The sequence below is a fragment of the Strix aluco genome, chromosome 2 (assembly GCF_031877795.1).
Source record: "Strix aluco isolate bStrAlu1 chromosome 2, bStrAlu1.hap1, whole genome shotgun sequence".
NCBI classification, from domain to species: domain Eukaryota; kingdom Metazoa; phylum Chordata; class Aves; order Strigiformes; family Strigidae; genus Strix; species Strix aluco.
In genome coordinates, this window is record NC_133932.1 from 67,068,876 (window position 1) to 67,087,687 (window position 18,812).

General features: G+C 39.5%; 1 protein-coding gene across 9 annotated transcripts in view; it reads left to right on the forward strand.

Annotated features, from left to right (window-relative positions):
- Positions 1-18,812, forward strand: part of IL1RL1 (interleukin 1 receptor like 1) — a 43,424-nt gene that overhangs the window by 20,753 nt on the left and 3,859 nt on the right. For 3 of the 9 annotated variants that reach the window (XM_074815120.1, XM_074815121.1, XM_074815122.1), the window contains 9 exons: positions 316-386; positions 2,630-2,831; positions 3,128-3,296; positions 3,384-3,546; positions 6,150-6,218; positions 8,058-8,190; positions 8,283-8,440; positions 15,001-15,144; positions 17,035-17,193. In XM_074815120.1, the coding sequence (XP_074671221.1) occupies positions 323-386; positions 2,630-2,831; positions 3,128-3,296; positions 3,384-3,546; positions 6,150-6,218; positions 8,058-8,190; positions 8,283-8,440; positions 15,001-15,144; positions 17,035-17,193 (1,261 nt within the window). In that variant the 5' untranslated portion in view covers positions 316-322. Of the gene's footprint in view, positions 1-315; positions 387-2,629; positions 2,832-3,127; positions 3,297-3,383; positions 3,547-6,149; positions 6,219-8,057; positions 8,191-8,282; positions 8,441-9,911; positions 10,234-15,000; positions 15,145-17,034; positions 17,194-18,812 lie in introns of those variants that run through there. The other 6 variants (XM_074815125.1, XM_074815126.1, XM_074815123.1 and 3 more) reach the window with 5 other exon arrangements.

Consider the following 18,812-nt stretch of genomic DNA (forward strand, 5'->3'; position numbering starts at 1 on the left):
CAAACAAAACCAGGCTTTTGCCTGAGGCCCACCATGGGAGAGTAATTCCCCTACCCCCATTAAACTAATCCATAACATTAGTTTCAAAGGACCATCAACTATTGCATTAATTATAGAACAATGAGTATAATCTCAAAGCTGCAAAACCACTGCTACACACACACGCACGCTCTGTATAGAGCAGCTCACATGGTGTAGTTTATCCCTGCATGATACCGTTATCTGTTAGGAGATGTACATCAGTGCCATGGTAATAGCATGACTGATGCAGTCAGAGTACATTCTCAGATATCAATGTTTTTCTTTTTGGTTTAGAAATGTGATGGAGTATGTACATTTAATCTTCCTATCTACCTTCCTCTCGGTTTCCATGACATCCGAAACATGTAAGTCACATTTTAAGAATACTTTCTGATGAGGTTTATTCTGTAGAAATGTGTAGGCTGTTCCCAAATTGGTGATTTTTTTTTAAACCTAAAATTAGCTAGTTTACCTCAAGCCACAAATCATGGTTTAAAAACTAGCTTTATGTGTTTTCTCTGTATATTAAAATGCACTGAGCACTCTCCACTTCCGTGACATTAAGTCTAGGTAGGTTCTACTTCTGCATCCTGGAATCTCTGTAAGCAGAAGGAAAAGGGTCTTTTTGAAAGGATTTGATAGTAGCTGATGTTCCAGGCCCCAGCTGGGCAAAATCTTCAAGAGCATGTTTAAATTGCACTGAAGAGGGCATATGCATACGCACACTGCTGAACCAGGGATGTAACTGAGCGCTCTGCTCATTAAAAATGCTTTTTAATGTCCTGGTTTTGGGGGTGTTAACCCACATGTGCAATGTAACAATAACATTTCCCTGAACATAGGGGAATATTGAAAACAATAATCTCTTTCTGATGGATCAGCTCTGCTGGCTCAGCTATATAATGCTGACCAGTGCTGACCAGTGACACAGCATTACATAGCACTCACATAGTTCTAGTCTCCAGCTACACTGCTTATTTGTTTGAAAAATATTGTAAGATATGATCTCTAAATATTTCCCCATATTATCAATTTTACAATATGAATGCTTAGTTTCAAAGGAATTAGATTTATTAAGAGGCCAGATTCTGCTGAAGAATTTCCCAAGATAATTTTCACTGATGTCACTGAGTTTAGATAAGGCCTCTCAGTTTCTGTGTGTTCCCTTTTGTCCTCTGTTTTTCCCTGAAGAAAGCTGTATTTCCAATTGGTTCCTCCTTTGGTGGGGCAATGCCACCTTTCCTGACACCCCTGATACATCCCACTGGTTTTGGAAGGCTCATGGGTGGAATGCTGTTAAAATGATGGGGTTGGGGGGTACTCATACCTGATGTGGCTAATTTAGGTGTCTGAATTAGTAAGCAAGATGACATGTAATGTCAATGGAGATGGACCACTTCTTTAGAAAGCAGAGCAGAAGCCAAGTGTTCACTATGTAGAGAGACCCACCACCTGATTTGTGCACCTATGTGTCTAAAGCCAGGCGGTGGTAATACTCCATGAAGTGTCATTTTTGATAGGTATTCTCTATTTTGGTTAGCTATTTGTTACCCACTCCCATTTTGATGCTCCTTTATCTACAGTAGCTCCTCTGCCAATCTCCATCTTTGTCCAGTCTCCATCCTTGCTTATTTTCTCTTTCTCTTCTCCAAAATGCAATTTAACTTTCAGATTAGCATTTCTGTTTTCAGCAGCCAGTTCACTACTCAGGTGCCTGTGCACTTAAATATCTGTCAAAATTGCTTGATTCAAGTTTCTCTGGACCAGTTTCAGTATTCAAAAGTAGAAATATAGTCAGATAAAAAAAAAAAAATAATTCAGTGTTTTACTCCCAACACATTCCTCTTTTTCCTCATGTGTGAGCATGTGTGTTTTGTTTTCCTAAGATTCTTATTTGTCTCATTGCTTTCTGGCATCTTTTCACCTTCCCATCAGATTCTTCCTTTTAGTAATTTTCTCTATTTTTTTTCACATTTTCATGAACTTCAAACAGAAGCTCTTCTGGATTTTTTTTTTTTTTTTTTAAATGTTCGTATCTACAGGCTTCCTCCTTCTACTATTTTTTCCTTCCATAAAAAAAAAAAAAAAATATTGATTTCCTTTTTCTGGATTAGAAAGGCAGAGCAAAAGCTCTTCTCTGTTGTATAAATAAATATTCATTATACTGTAAGCAAGGAAATCTAACATCATAGTACAGTATTAAAGTCAGTACTTTTTTTTGGTGTGTTAAATTCTTGTTTTGAATAAAACCTGGATTTCAAGCAAAGATTTGCATAGGAAGTTCATTTCAAGAAATCACTATTTCTTAGTTAAAGCCTTCTATTTTTTAGTGTATGTCTGGTTTGAATCTAGGGGTTTTTTTGTTTGTTTGTTTGTCCCACACATTAATTACTAGTTTTTCAAACGAGTGGCTCCATAACTCAAGGTAAACAAAATTTTATTGGAAAAAAATCTAGTGAGAATAAGTTTGCTATATATCATCTCTGAAAATCCAAGGAAGGTAGAGGGACATGACTGGCCTACTGATCCAGGAATGCCAAGTTCTCCTCTGTCTCAGCAGAGCTAAGGTTTAATTAATCTGAGATTTTTATCTTTTGCTCATTTGCAGTTGATGCAATGGAAGGTGAGGCTTTAGTTATAAAATGTCCCCGGTGGAGTTCAGCTGTGAATGTTGCCTGGTATCACACAGATACTAACAAAATAATTCCTGCAGAAGAAGAGGGATCACGAATATTTTCCTTAAAACGATTTCTTTGGTTTCTGCCAACTTCTAGAGAGGATTCTGGAAACTACACTTGTGTTACACGTTTGTAAGTGCAACATTGAAAAATGAAAGGTGTAAGACTGGAAAGAAACATACAAGCTTTAATAATACATTCTAATTATTATATGTGGAAATTATGACTTTTTTTCATGCGATACACCAATTCATGTAACTTTTCATCCTGCAATTGCTGTTTTTATGACAAGTCATTAAAATCAATCTGTGGCTGTAATGCAATAATCATCCATATGTTTATAAAACAAGATTCCCATTTGTTACAAATATTTAATATATTCCTTGTAAAAATACTATCATTGACATACCTTTATTTCATTTTTAAAGTTCAAGTAATAGCACAAAGTTGTTCAACATGAGTGTGCAGGTGCATCCATACAAGCAAGGAGTATGTTTCCCAAGTCAGATTCGTTACCCAAATGACACCGGAAGAGGAAAAATTGTTTGTCCTACAATTGACAATTATAAGAATGCTACTATCATCCAGTGGTATAAGGTAAATAAAACCCTGATAGTGCCAGTTGTAGATTAGATTACTGTGAGCAGCTATTTGCAGCCAAATAAAGAAAATTGTCTTTTCCAGGACTGCAAACCTCTTCAGGGACAGAGATACTTCAAGGGAGAAAAATATGTTTTTATTAACAACCCAAGACAGGATGATGATGGTTATTATACTTGTCAATTTATCTACACTCATAAAGGAAATGTGTTTAATGTATCAGCTACGAGGATTTTCGTAAGTAAGGGTAAGACAGTCATTTTGTAGCTTGCTAAGATAAAAAAGACTGATGTCCACGTAAAGCAAAGGAAGCTCCTTTTGTACATTAAAGAGAAAAAGAGTTTCTGTTGATTTGTTTTATCTTCTTAATGAAACTTTAGATCAGCTTCTTTAGGTGAATTTTGTGGATGAGGCTCCAAATGGAGCAAGGTGGTGGTAAATTCAGACCTGATCATATTCAGCTTTTTGCTAAAAGTCTCTGACAACTCTGGTTACATACTGTGGTTTGTAGATCTGTCTGGTAGTGCTTATTTCTGAAATGAAGGGTCTTCTCAGTGGGATGCCACAAAGCTCTGCTTTCTATTTCTTTGAGGGGACAAGAACTGGTAGGTAGTGAGGATCATCTGGTGATCACTGGATCACTGATGTGTTGATGGTCTACAACGCAATACCTTCTGGTCCCTCTCTATTATCTAGCATTAATTTGATAGTAGGGCTGAAAAACTTTTAGATTTGTCTTGAATGAGACAAAATGAGTGAGATATATATACATAGACAGAAAATGAGTGCTCAGTGATTACTGTGTCTTTGTTATTTTGAATGCTGCCAACATGGCTGAGGTGTGTGGACTTTGGGGTGCCTCTAGGATGCAGTCTCCTCAGGGAGGCCTTGTATTTGGATGGTGGTCAGGGGAAGAGCATGCAGCAATCAGCAATTCCAGATTGCATCAACTTGCAAAACTTCAAAATGTGTCTTCAGTTCTGCAATCAGATCAGTAGAAAAAGTCAGAAAGATGATCTGGGGGTGGGTAGAGGGTGGCGGTTGGATTTGCGTTCTGGGGTTTTTTTGCTTTTTTTTTTCAAAAGTAGATAATGTTCATTTGCAGACTGACATCAGACTTTTTTGCTGTGGGGAGGCGTCCAGCTTGTGGGCAGAATGCAGATTTGGAGCACAGGAGCCTTGATTCCGGTTTTTGCCGCTGTACCCAGACCTCAGTAGTGGAGTTTGTTCTGATTATTCTGAGCTGGACAGAAGACAGATTTGAGATGAGACCTAGTACAGTAGTTTAGGAGGTGTCATGCCTTTCCTCCCTCTTTTCTGTGTTGGTCTACATGACATTTCTCTGCCTAACACTTAATTTTTGTTTGAATGTGCTTTCATTAAAACTTCTCTAACTGGTCAGGAATATTTTTGTGTCTGTTTTATTTGGCACAAAGGCATCCAAATTTACAAAAGCTTTTGTTACATCCAAGCAGGTTTCTTAATTTTGAAGTTAATCCAACTTTTTTTTTTTAAAAATCATTGCAGAAAGAAGGGATTGCAACATAACATGCGAAATCTAAGCTGGGTCTGTCATGTCTGCTCCAGTTTTTACTAAATTCAAAGTACTTAATGACAACTTCTTTGAGTTTTTATCAGCCTTTGAAATTAGTATGCTGATGGGGGGAGCTGTTATGTTTTGATAATATTGGCTTACAATGTACATTCCTGTTGCCTTGCAGATCCACGCTGACGCAGAGGACCTTCTGCCTCTGAATGCTGGCAGCTAAGAACTTAGCATAGTCAGATAGCTAGGAAGTTACTGACTTTCTCCTGACTTCTTTTTTAGCAGATGCAGCTTATGAAATTTAGAAACAGTTAGGATGGGTAAAGAGAATTGCTTTTCTGGCAGCCTGGGAAGCAGGGGGTTAAATAAATTCCTGCAGATTTTTTAGGGAAATATGGTTATGGGTTTCACAGAAGTGCCTTGAGATAGAAAAGCCTAATGAGTGAAAGGATAGCAAGCGATGTGTTTGAAGTGGGAAATATGAGACATTATAAAGGGCAAGAAAAGAAGAAAAAAGGATCAAGGGAAAAAAATCTGAAAGATCTGAATGCCTAATTCAAGTCAAGCAGCTGGATGTAGTTTGGACCTGTCCATAACAATTATTAGTGGAGATGGAAAATAAATATGTTAAAGAAAAAGTAGTATTCCTTCTAGAAGGGTAATGATAAGGGATGCTCATTGTTATGGCAGACTGATGTAGTGGGAAGCAGTTGTGTGCAGCAGTGATGCGCAGACAACAGAGAGAGTCTTTGGAACCAGACATGCTCAGCTGTCAGGCTGCAGAGATGGAGGAAACAGAGGGGAACATGGGCAGGCAGCTGTGTGCGAGAGGGTCCTTATTTCAGATACTGCATAAAAATGCATATTAGCTATTTCATATCATAGATATGAGTAATTTCTCAAATGTTGGAAGGAATCGCTTTCTCTCTTTTTAAAAACAAAATAGGCAACTGAGAAAACACACAAACCTATAACTGCATTTGCTTTTTTTTGCCACTCAGCAGCTAAAACAGTACTTGAGAAACTAAAACTTTTCCTTGATCTTTATTTACAGAGGTAAAAAATTAAATAAACGGAGAGAAAATACTTAAACTACTAACACATATGGACTCTCCAGAAATATTTGGTTGCAGGAATAAAACCAGATGATCCCAACAGACATGTGAAATGCCATTGTAGTGTTAGTTTGCAATTTTGCTTTGGGATCTTAAAATATTAACTGTACAGATTCTAATAATAATCTTACAAAATGTATTTTCACAACTTTCTAATGTGTGCTTTCTTTCCCTCCTTAATTTCTAAAGTAAAACACTCACCTCTGCCACCTCAAATTTTATTTCCAAAGGATAAAGATGTAATAGAAGTGGAGCTTGGTAAGTACAGACCTTAAATTGTTTTTAAATTAACATCTTGCCATGGCCTAGTGAACATGCAGATTTTCAAGAAAATATAACAATGGAATTTTTCATTACAGTTTTGGACCATAATGTTTACCAGATTTAATTCACTCCAGGCATGTGATGTGAAGTTAAATGAAACTGATGGGTTATTTAGGCATTAAGCAGCAATTTAAGGGGATTTAAATAACCTATTCTACCTTCACTGGGATAGACTAGGATTATTCACACGGTCAATTTTAAGCCTCAACTGAAGGAGTGACAGCTTCTGTCCACTTCCAAGAGGGCGTTAGCTAAATCCCTTGGGACTGTTTGATGGTTCCCCTAAGAGAGAAGGATGGACTATTCTTGCAGCTATAGATACTCCTTGTTACTTGCAGTCCCTTTGTGGAGACAGTGGCTGTGTCTCTGTTGATGAATGAAGGACAGTAAAGGACTGGTTGCTGGCCCTGAGGCTGAGAAGCACTGCCTGTCTCGTGTCTGTGTTGGCTAGTGTTGGGCAGACCTGTCTGGCTGGGAGATACTGGGAAGGCTGAAAGACAAGACCAAGGAGTGGACTTCTTAGAAATAGCAGGTTGGAGAGCCCGTGATGCAGAGCTTGGCCCCTGTCTCCTTTTTGTTTAGGACCATAGATGTTCTCAGTGATTCAGATTCACCCTGTGTAACTTGCAGCATCAGAACAAGGTGCTTGTGGTAGGAGTGGGGTTTCTGTATAGTCCATAGAGAAAGGTAGACCTCTCCAGAAAGTGACTAAACCCATCTGAAATGTAAATAGGTAGCCCAGGATGCCTGTCTCCCAGGGCAAGTGGGGTGAATCTGGGCTACTGGAAGAAGGGATCGCAATCACCACTCCACTGTTTCTGTCCTACAGCAAGGCTGCTCTGGTAGCAGGTACTGCAGGGGCCTGGGGCCCTGTCTGAAATGCCATGTACTGTGACTCAGAGACTTGCCATGTGGGCTTGAGTCCCCATTCTTTTTTCCTCTTTCCCCCAGTTGCTTTGTCACTTAGAATTAGATGATCTGTGCTCCAGGATCACCTTTCTCTAATAACATGGTCAGTCTCTAGTGCTCTGTGGGCTCTGCCCACCCCTCTGGGACAAACCATTTGCTGTACTGGTTCTATTGTTTTCTGTTTGCAAAAATGAAGGGATTTCTCCATGATCCCTAATACCAATTCAGGATGTAAGTCATAAGATTTGTTAATTTTATTTAGGCCCTGCTTAGATACATATTTACATGGAAATAATTTAAAGTGTTTTAATTATACCTTCTTCTGGTGAAACGGTGACTTTTACATTGGAATAAATATTTCCAAATGACAAATACTTAATGAGTAATTTCCTGTTTTAGTTTTGCTTGGACTGGTTTACTTCTGTCCAGCTTGAACAAAATCCAAGATAAGACTCTGCACAGAAGATTTATGCAAAATAATATATACTGAAATTTAATCATGTTATTACCACGTACACTTGTGTGTAAACCAGCATTTACTTTCCACGTTCCTCAGTAGTTGAATACATGAGTTAAGCATCACGAGTAAAGTCTACAATGCCTTCATTATAACAAATATAAATAATTCATTTTGTAATCCTTGGTGTTGTGTTAAAGCATTTGTTAAAAATCGCATTTTACTATTTCTTTTCAAGTCTTTTCTATGCATCATTTTGTCAGCAGTAGTTCAGAAAAATATATCAGAAGTGTTAAGACAAAACTCACAGGTGGTATGAAGATTTGTAGAAAAAGATGTTATGAGGAAAATAAAATTACACTTGTTTTTCATCAAGGTATGTTTACATCTCTCTGTATCTTGATTAGGTGCTGCTTTTTCTCTGAAATGTCAGGCTCGCCTGGGGATTAAGAAACAGCTGATGGCTGTTGTCACATGGGATGTGGATAACATCCCAGTGAAATACTTAGATTTTTCAAGATTTCATGAAGAAACTCATTTGTAAGTACATATAACACAGAATAGTCTTTCTTCTATGCAAACTGTGCCTAGCCATTAAAGTCAATGGTACCAGCTCTTTCTCTCTCTATTAGTTTTGAAGGACGTGAGCAAGAGTATTACAGAGAGACCACTTTGCATATTACTGAAATAAAAAAGGAGGATCTGCAGGCAAATTTCACATGTGTAGCAGTGAATGAAATGTACAACACAAAAGCCACAGTGACCTTACAACTCAAAGCACAATGTAAGGGTAGGATTTTTTAATTTTGTTTTCTTAATGTTTGCACTCAGTTTGAAATATATTGGTGATTTTATTTTATTGTTTCTGTTAGTAAGAAGAAAAAACAGCCTGCTTTCTCACTACATATTCAAGCTGGTGGCAAAATTCTCTTGGCTTCATTAAGTCATGAAAGTCCTTGGGGTAACTTCTGCTGGGGGTGGGGGGCATTACTCAAATGGTATCAGAGAGAGAGTAAATATGCAGAGCACGACTGTATCATCAGCCCTGCGATAAGAATATCCTGTTTCTAAGATATTTCTGCCTTGAAGGCAGGCAGTGCCCTTGGATTTGAAGCACACTGGTATAGTGCAGTCTGCTTTACAAAATCCTCAGGCTGTAGAGGAGCCTCTGCAGATGAGAGCCAGGCAAGGAACTGTCCTCTCCTTTGGTCATCAGTGTTGCAGTGCATTGTGAGGAGCAGAGGTCATCTTCTTTTGAGAATCAAAATGTTGTTTCTAGTGTGGAACCATAGCAGAAGATAGGCAAACTTTAAAAAACAAGAGTCTGAGCTTCCAGATTGACAGTTTACTTGCCTTCTCTCCCATACGACATCCACTGTTGTGCCTTGGTTTTTGACTGAATGTTAAGTGGCGTGACTAACTTCTGTGATGTCTGGCTTTATCCTCTCTCCCTCTGAGCATCACTGTGTTCTGCCAGAGAAGGAAAATCCAGGGCAGTAAATGGTGGGGACTGGGATGGTCTTTAGATCCTATGGGAATTTTTTTTTTTTATAGGGATAGCCAGATCCCTAAGCACTGTTGCCAGCACCAATGAGTTAGATTCTTATGGCAGAAAATGCTATTGTGTCTGTGAAGGCACAATGAGAAGCTGTGGTCCTTTCTTATACCTTCAGATATGCTGAACCGCCAAAGACCTTGAGAAGAAATCCCAAGGCCTTTAGCGGGGATTAGTTTTCTATAAGAGAATGGTGGGAAGAGTAAAATCAAGTGTATAGTGAACACAGGGTGTGCACAGGTCCTGGTCCTGCAGTATTCTTGACTGTTCATAACTTCCTACAGGATCATGGCCTCAAAGAATAGATATATTTCCTTGCCATCACCTAGACTAGAAGGGATGTAGGTGAATTATAACAGAGGATAGGGCATCATCCAGCAGGATAGCACTGATTCCCCCCAGAGGAAGGTGGCAGGAGAGGTTTTGGTTGGATATTACTGAGTGTGAGTGTAGCATCAGTCAGGAAGCTGGAAGCACATCAGCTCTGCACTGAAGTATCTGAGTGTGGGAGCATACTTGCAGTGAGAGGGAATGAAACTGAGTAAAAGTTCCAGCTTGCTCTAGTTCAAGCAATGCAAGTCCTTTATTTGCCCCATATTAAAAACTATATGAAGAAAAGACTATATTTAATATTCTGTATTCATCAAGTGATTAATCGAATCTGATTTATGTTGTAGACAAATCTTATTTTGTTTTTTATCCATAGGTCTTCAGTAAATGTTCATGAAATCTCTTGACTGTGAGCCCTCCTTTGCTGCTGCCTGTTTTGTGTGGATATCTGTCTCCTTCTCCTTGTTGCTGCTATTGTCAAGATGCCTGCTTCTGGTCCTCAGCACTGCTGATGTAAGCAGTGCTATGTCCACAAATGGTTGTGCTCTGCCTTAGTTTTCTTCACTCGCTCCTCACACAGCTGAGCAATATTTATGCTAAAACAATGACAACTTGCCTCTAAGTATAATAAAAATGCTGTAGGGTTTGCTTGTGCCTCTCATCTTGTAAATGTGTAATAAAAATGTGTACTCTCCTTCTTTTTTGTGTTTTATTTGCTTGTTTATTTTTAATCAGAAAAAACAGTTGTGTGGTGGTTTTTTTTAATATATGCTTGTTCCTTAGTGTTTCCCACAGCACAGCTTGTGTCTGCCAGTTACTCTGCTGTTAATATTCTTTTTACACAAGTTCCTGCTCTGTGTTCTGTTGTTTTGCTGGTTTTTGGTGTTTTGTTTTTTTTTGTTGGTTTTTTGTTTTGTTTTTTTTTTTTGTTTTTTTTTTTTTTTTTTCAGGGCGTTCAGTATGGGTTACATTATCATTATTTGTAGCACAGATCTGTGATAGGAAATAACAGATGAATAGGTGTTGTGCCACTTACTACTAAATTAGTCCATTCTGGAGGCATTTAATGAACTAGATGAATATTGTTTAGCAGCACAGGTTACAGATTAAGGGAGGAAGCAAAGATGCTGTAAGCAATTGCAGTAAAGCTCCTCTGCATTAGTACCTGTTCAGTCTTACAGCAATAGCCTCTGTCTTCAAAAGCCTGCTGAATAAATGATTTGGCTCACCACATGGAAATTTTCCATGGGAACCAGGGTTTAAATTTATTTTTCTGAGTCATAACCAAATACTTTAAGTCCTAGTTCACTGTTAGCAATATCATTATAATTAACCCTAACAATTTGCTTTGATAACAATTGTAATCCACATAGGAATAAAAATTGACAGAGAGGAGTGGTGAGAAAAGGAGGAGTTTCTTTCACAGTCAAGAGTGGTGAGAGCTGTTTGTTTTTGTCTCCATGGAAAACAAAAATACGCCCTTAATACTGGCAGAAGCGGATGTCATTGGCAAAGCTGCTTAACATTTCACAGGGAAAAAAGTATATTTTCCAGTTTAGGATATATGCTGTGCACACATGTATGCATTCAAATATCTGTGTGAAGAAAAGTGCTGTATTGTGAAAAAAGTATCTGCCTCAAGTTTCACTTATATTTTTACATGGGAAATAAATGCTGCTAAGAGAAGCTGATCAGCTCTTTATCAGGAGTAACGCAATGAAGTCAGCTCCTTTTGGTGTGATTTGGTGGTATCCAGATTACGCATGCTATGTCTTTTAGACACAGGGAAATCAGGCAAATTCTTTCTTTGTTTTAACAGAATTTAATGAGGATTTGGCTATGAATTTTGACAGTCTCTGCAGCTATGTCCTTGCCTCTGTTAGGAGGTGCTAATGTCCCTACATGGTTCAGTTGCTGCTGCTGCTACATTCAGAGGTTGCTTCTCCTGCTGAGGAGGATCTTTCACCATTTTTTTCTCACCCACGCCCTGTCTAAACTTTGATCACCCCTAGTCAATATAGAACCCTTCCTTCCACACTATTGCCCATCCTTTCTCTTCCCACTTTGCCTGAAGCTGTTTGGTATCTTCTGACTCCCTCACCAACACTTGTTCATAAACACATTCTTCATGTCTCATAATATCACTTTACAGAAAGTTTATGCTGTCTTATTTTCTCCAGATCTTTCAGTCCTATATCTCTCTTTTTAATTTCAGAGATGGTGATCATCCCAGATTTTACATTCCCTCTCTGCCACAAGACATATCCTCTCATGTGCTCTGAGATCACCTGCGTAACTTATCGTGTGGTGTGCCTCAAGTCACTGTAAGGCTAAGGAATCTGTGACAACTTTTAATTCCCTTCCACCTTTTGTGACAAAGATGTGACTAGTCTTGCTGGATATCTGGCAGCAGCTGCCCTCCACAGCTGCTTGGTATCTCTGATGCTGGAAGATGCCACCTCTCAAGAATGAGAAAACTTACTGGCTACGCTGTTCATGCCAGTTCAGCCCATTGACAACTGCAGTGAATCAGTGCTCACAAAAGTAGCTCTGCTGGCAGAGGGAGGGAAGCTGTTAGCTCCTGAGGCAGAGGCAAGGACAAGTAATTGGAGAAACACTGAAAGTGTTAACTCCTTCTACCAGCAGAGCTGGGGCAGGACAGGCACATGCCTTCAGCATTCCCTTTAACCTGTCTGCTAGGGAATACATGGACTGTCTGAATAACTTCCAAGTCTTTCTCTTTTTATTAATGCATAAGCTGCCACTGGCTTTTTGTTCCTCATCTTGATTCAGGGCTGGTTAAATAACTGGAGGTGGCTTTTCATGTGTCTGACCCACAAGCATCATCTTATTTCTCCCTGAGCACTCCTCAATTCTCATTCACAAGGAAGTCTAAAATGCCCAGAGGACCACAAATCTTTCTGGTCTGAACTCTCTTCTCTGGAGAATGCCAGAAATTCCAGTCATTTGGAGCAGAGATAAAGTTCAGCCCAGAACATCAGCTCTGTTCTTCCTCAAAGATATTTAATGGCAAACCTAACCTTTTGGCTTATCTTTGGTAGACGGATGTGGACAGGAATTCCAGACCCAGATCTCTGCCTTTACTATCTGGAAGTACGTCCACCTTAGAAGCCAGAGAAGTTACAGGAAACTGCTGTTCTTCCACAGTTTGTCAGGAAATCCTTCAAATGCTGCTTTCTGACTTGTTTTCTCTGGCCTCTCCAATATTGTTTCTTGTGAGCTGATAGTTCTGTATTCCCATTGCATTTGAATATAAATAAACAGAATTAGAAGGCAATCTGCTCATGAACTCTCTGCTGCTAAATGATGAAGCAAAGTCAAATGAAACAACAGGATCTGTTTAACCTTGTTCAGGGCCTCCAAAAGTGGCTTCTGGCCCTTGCCCCCATTGTGCTGAAGATAGCTGGTTTATTCCAGAGAAATGAGAGGCTGAGTCAGCCTTACTGGGAACTGAACCTGCCCTTCCAGGAAGACCCCCCATGATGTCCTTGTCTGACACTTTATAAGCTGTATAAGCACAGGAAATTTATTACTTCTTTTCCAGTCTTGGTCTAATCAGTGCAAAACCAGATGTAAACAGCATTTTTTAGGTTCGTAATTGCAGGAATTGTTGGAACCTGTTTCTTCTCTAGATGTTTTATAGATACTTACTCAATGCATTACAACAGTATTTGTAATGTCGTGGTAAGCACACTGTCAACAAATGAAGCAAAAAGAAATAGTGGCAATCTCTGATGCTTGAGTCATCTTCACCAGGTAGTGGAAGGGGTTTCCTGATTTTGTCTGCGTGTATGTGTATGTATTGACCAGGAAAATGGATCAAATAATAAAATTTGAAGGGGTACACAAAGACAAAGTTTCTTCGTGGGCATCATGTGACACTTAAAACTACAAAATATAAAAGAAACTGGTTCTTTTCTTGCCCACTTCAATATTATTGGAAGGTGGTTTCCCCAGATCTCCTAGTTCTGGTGAGGTATGCTTCATCATATGCCTGATGTTTCTTTCTCCCTTTAAATGGCAAATAAAGAAACAGAAAGAGTGTGAAAATCATGTCAAATTTGCTTTGCATCCTACCAGAGGAAAGGGAAAATGTACTTGTAAACTCTTTATGAGACAATTGCCACTAATCTTCCCTCCAAGGGAATAATGAATCCTCTTTGTGTAACCGCTGTATAAAGCCTTTTAATTTCAAACTTGGCTATATGGAATTCATAGTGTGTCCAGTACTGAATCTTGGGTGAATTCAATATGTCCAGGACACAGGTCAAAATGATCTTCTTCAGCTTTGTGGCTGTAACAGTCTGTGGATTAAGCTTCCATCTTTCTAGTTTGGAGAGTATGAAATGACCTTGTTTTTACCTCCCATTGTCTCTTGCTGCAGCAGAACTAGATGACATCTAGAGCATGCACATATCTAGATTGACTTCTGCTCTGTGAATCACAGAACAACAGGAAAAATGGAATGCTACAGAAACGCACCTATCTGGGTTGTGATAGAAACATAGCTCTCCCCTAGAAGAGTGATTATCACAATCCTGCACTAGACTTATCTGCGTGCATACGACAGCACAGAGCTGGTGACCGCCATCGTTATGGAATCATAGAATCACAGAATGGTTTGAGCTGGAAGGTCATCTAGTTGGGTTGTCAAGGTCATCTAGTTCAACCCCCTGCAATGGGCAGGGACATCTTCAACTTGCTCAGTTGCTCAGAGCCCTGTACAGCCTGACCTTGAATATTTCCAGGATGGGGCATCTACCAGCTCTCTGGGCAACCTGTTCCAGTGTTTCATCATCCTCATCATAAAAAATTTCTTCCTTATATCTAGTCTGAATCTATCCTTGATAAGTCTTCATCTCTGAGGTGGAAGTGGTCAGATTCAAGAGCTCTTCCATGAGGGAAGCTTGAACTAAAGTGGGTGGCTGCTTTCTTTCCCTGTTTTCCTTACTTGTCATTGCTATTTTATGCTCCTTGACCTTCTTCAAAGGAAAAGGCAGGGGAGAGCATCATCTGCCTCCAGCATAGTTTATTTTTGTGACCAGGACACGTTCTGTTTTTCTGCTTGTTCTGTGTACTTTGTTCTTATCTTGCAAATTTTATTATTTGCACATGTTTCTCTGTACCCTGTTTGTGCAACAATGCCAGAAGCCTCCGCTTGTCCTTTTTGTGGACACTTAACGGTTGTCATGCATAGGCTTAGAATCCTTACAAAATGCTTGAACATTGTTGCTGGTTGTGTTATTAACAGTTTTACAATGTTACAAAATACTTAAACATCATTGTCAGCTGTGGTATTTAGTGTAGGTAGTTCTGGATTCAATGGAAGTAAATATTAATTACATACTGCTTAGTATGCTTCTAGTTTATGGGTCTCTGTTGGCTACAGCAGCTGGAGAAGGTTAACTTCTCTAGGGCTAACAATATATTCCTCTTCTTTACAGTGGGTCTTCCTAACGTCCTCTTGATCGTAGGATCTCTAGTTCTGCTAGTTGCAATAGCAGTCTCTGTTATACTTTATCAGTCCTTCCGAGTTGATATCGTCCTATTGTATCGGGAGATATTTCAGCCCGACTCAGTCAAGGACGGTGAGTAAGAATTGAGCAAGAAAGTTTGAAAAAAGAAAAAAGGCAAATCATATGGAAATGCATTTATCTGATAGTTGCTTACTAACTCATATGACACCTGAGCCTGATCCTTCACTTTCTCACGCCTTTTGAAATTGTTTAGATAGGAGGGGACATACACAGCTCTGTTAGTGCTTTACATTCCCTTGTTTCCTGGGTTCTGTAATGACGTATTACATAAAAGAGGGATTCAGTCCTGGTTTTGTATTTTTTTAACAGAAGTATTTGCCATGAAACAGTGAATGACAGTGAAAACCCAATTTACAGAGCTATTAACTGTACTTGTTATGTGCTCTCTAAAGCAAAGGAACCAGCCTGCTGGCTAATGTGTTAACAGGCATGTGTTAGAGCACTACAGTTTTTATAAGCCAAAAAGAAAGATACCAATATTGTGCAAGACACTTTTGGGGGGAATACATCCATCCAACTTTAGGGGTGCACTTCAGCTCAAGGTTAAGACATCTACATTTAGTTGCGTGCAATGAAGGTGCACACATGCAAGTTCCCATCCATGAAACCTGGAGACGGGTTCGGCTGTCAAACCATAAGCAGCTAGTGCTGTTGGAGCCCCTTTAGGACTTGAGGGAGACCTGAACTCCTCTGCAGTGCCAGCTGAAGGGCAGGCAGTGACTAATGACACTATGTGGCACATGTTTTTAGGTGACCAAATCAGATCCTCATCAATAAAATTAACAGAGCTAGCCAGGCACTGGGACGTTGCCTCAGTGTTCTAAACATGGGCATCTTGAAGCATCTGGGATGGCCAAAAAACTGGACACATAACACAGATATGCTGGATGTTGCAGACTTCTGGACCAGGGTCGGGAGATCAGGCAGGGTACCATAGGAAGACTCAAATGGCACAAGATGTCATATGTTTAGGCAACCCAGCTGGGCCCCTGGCATTTACATGAGAGTATTCTGAATCACTCTAGAATTCACTAATTGTGATGGCCAGTTCTTCACTGATTGTAGCAGGAGTTTAGACATCTAGCTTTCATGTAGACACTGGCATTTACATTTTTCAAATCTGAAGCTGGCTTCTACCACAGATGTCTGCATGGTAGGTATTTACACCTGATCTAGTTACTTATGTTCTCTTTAAAGAGTGAAGAAGTATGCTTTTTAGGGCAGTTTTCATTTAAGTATATTTTGTGATAAAATGAATCAGACTCTGGAAATGTCTGGACCATCCAGGATGGTCTGGACAGAAACCTCAGATAGCGACAAAAGAAGAGATATGATCATCTCCACTGGAAAAAAAGAAATGAAACATTTGGGATTAGAAAACAAATGCTGTAATAGAAAACATATTTGAGAAATGAAGAGCGAAAGAAGTATTTGACTTTATACTTGGTTCTGATTGTAAGACTACTTCCTGAGTAACGGAGCTTTTCACTCAGAAACATGATATGTCATGGGAATGATAAGTAATTTCTTCAAGGTGGAAGAATTTAAGTGGCATGTCTTGTCCTGAAAGACAAAGGCTGTTAACAGGCTATTCTGTCACTGAAATAACAAATGCTAAGCTTCATCTCTATTTCATGCTAATACACATTGATCAATTGGATTCTTACTCCATATACTCTGGGATAGAGCTTTAACAGTACAAATGCCAGGTTCTCCAAAGTTACAAACACACAGGACATAACAATTGAGCAGGAAAAACACCAGATATGCAGAGTGTCTAATTTTCAGACATGCATGCAACCATATACTTTATTCAGATTAGCAGGAACTTCTACTTAATCTATTTCAAAGACAGATATTTTTATTTCTTGTCTAGCTTTTGCAATAGACAGCTGTAATTCATGTTAACACAAAACACTTTCCTCTTGTTTTGCCTTACAGATGGGAAGATATATGATGCATATGTTATCTACCCAAAAAGCCACACCAATGAAGCTAATTTTGTGGAATATTTTGTTTACCAAATCATGCCAGATATTCTAGAAAATAAATGTGGATACAAACTGTGTATTTATGGGAGAGATATATATCCTGGAGAAGGTAAGTTTCCGATCAGATAATGCACTGAATGACTTGTCAAAGTTGAGCAAATTGTGGTTCTATCCCTTTTAGGTGTATAGGAAGTCCCCATATGTTCCTGAGCTTGCTGCTCCTCTCTTTAGTAGCTGTGTGTCTGCTCTTTCAGGCAGGGTGACACTATGGCACTCTCTGCTTGGTGGTGTGCTAAGAAAAGCAAGCTGCAGAGCAGGGGCATAGATTGCTTACCATCTTAGTGGGTCATGCAGGAAATGTGACCCCAAGTGTGACTCTTTTAAACACACACCTGCTCTTTGGGTAGTGTAACTCTGCACAGCCATTATCTGGGCAAAGCCACAACCAAACCATGTGTGAGTAGTTCTACAAGACACGGAAGAGGAGAAAACCACAAGCTAAGTTGAGGAATTAACCTTGCTGTTATCACTCAGGGTTTTTCAACCTGTTACGAGGATGTCAGAGTCACAGGAAGTTCAGCTTCTGTTCACATGACCTACTTTCACTTCACATGATTCCCAGCACTAATTCAGGAGAGAACTGATATTCTTTATTCTCGCTTCCTTGTCTTCCAGAATGGAATCATGTTAATTAATCTGTGCTAATTTCCATATGGACACCTCTACACTATCTCTTATGATTGCTGTCATCTAGGTGATATTTGCTTTCTTCCACAGCTGACTTGTCTGTTTATCTTGTGCTCTGGTTATTGTGTGGTCCAGATCTCTCCCTGTCAGTAAGTAACCATGAAGCCAAAGCTGGCACATTTTCTGTTACACATTTCTGAAATTATCTGCATTGGGCCAGTTATCACTCTGAGATCTCTGATGTCCTCTTCTGGGGAGTAGCAAAACTGCTGCCTGGCCTCGGGAAAAGCCACTGCAACAAGAAGGTAAAAAAAGCTGCAAGACTTGCTGAGCCAGACCGTTCCCAGATGCAGAACAAGGAACTAACAGTAGCTCACAAAACTGTCAATGATAAAAAATTATACCACCTCTTCAGGTGATTAGGGTCAGGGCAATATTTTGTTATGGGACACTACTCTCAAACTGTGGTTTATGGATGTCAATCCTGAAGAAAACTGAGCATGGCATGCAACTGAGGTGAAGACTGTAGGACTAACAAGGGCTCTAATAAGTTGGATGAAATTAAAGACATTTTCACTGTATGAAGGCATGAATGGATGCCTGTAGCCCAGGAGTGACAGACAGAAAACTCACCAAGCCAGGCTTGGACAGTGAGTTACTTTTGTTTGTCTTTTTCGGTCTGATTTAATCAAAACTCTAGAAATGTCATGAGCATTGACCATTGTCCTTCTTTTTCTCTTCCTGCCTACTTTCCCAGCCTTCTGATTTTCTCTTCCTTGTCCACTTTCATGCCCCAAAATGCTTTCACTTGTGTGGAAAAGCTATTCTAAATCTGCCAGGCACTGGGAGCACTTAAAAATTCTCTGCTTCCAGGCAGATGGACTTTACCCATATGCTCCCCACTCTTGTTTATCTTCTGATCTCGAGCCTTTAATTACCAGCTTTCCATATCCAAAACCTTACAGTTAAAATATACTAAGCAGAGTAAAACAGGAAATGCCACTTGGAGTTATTGTGATCCTTCCTGAACATGTATCATAG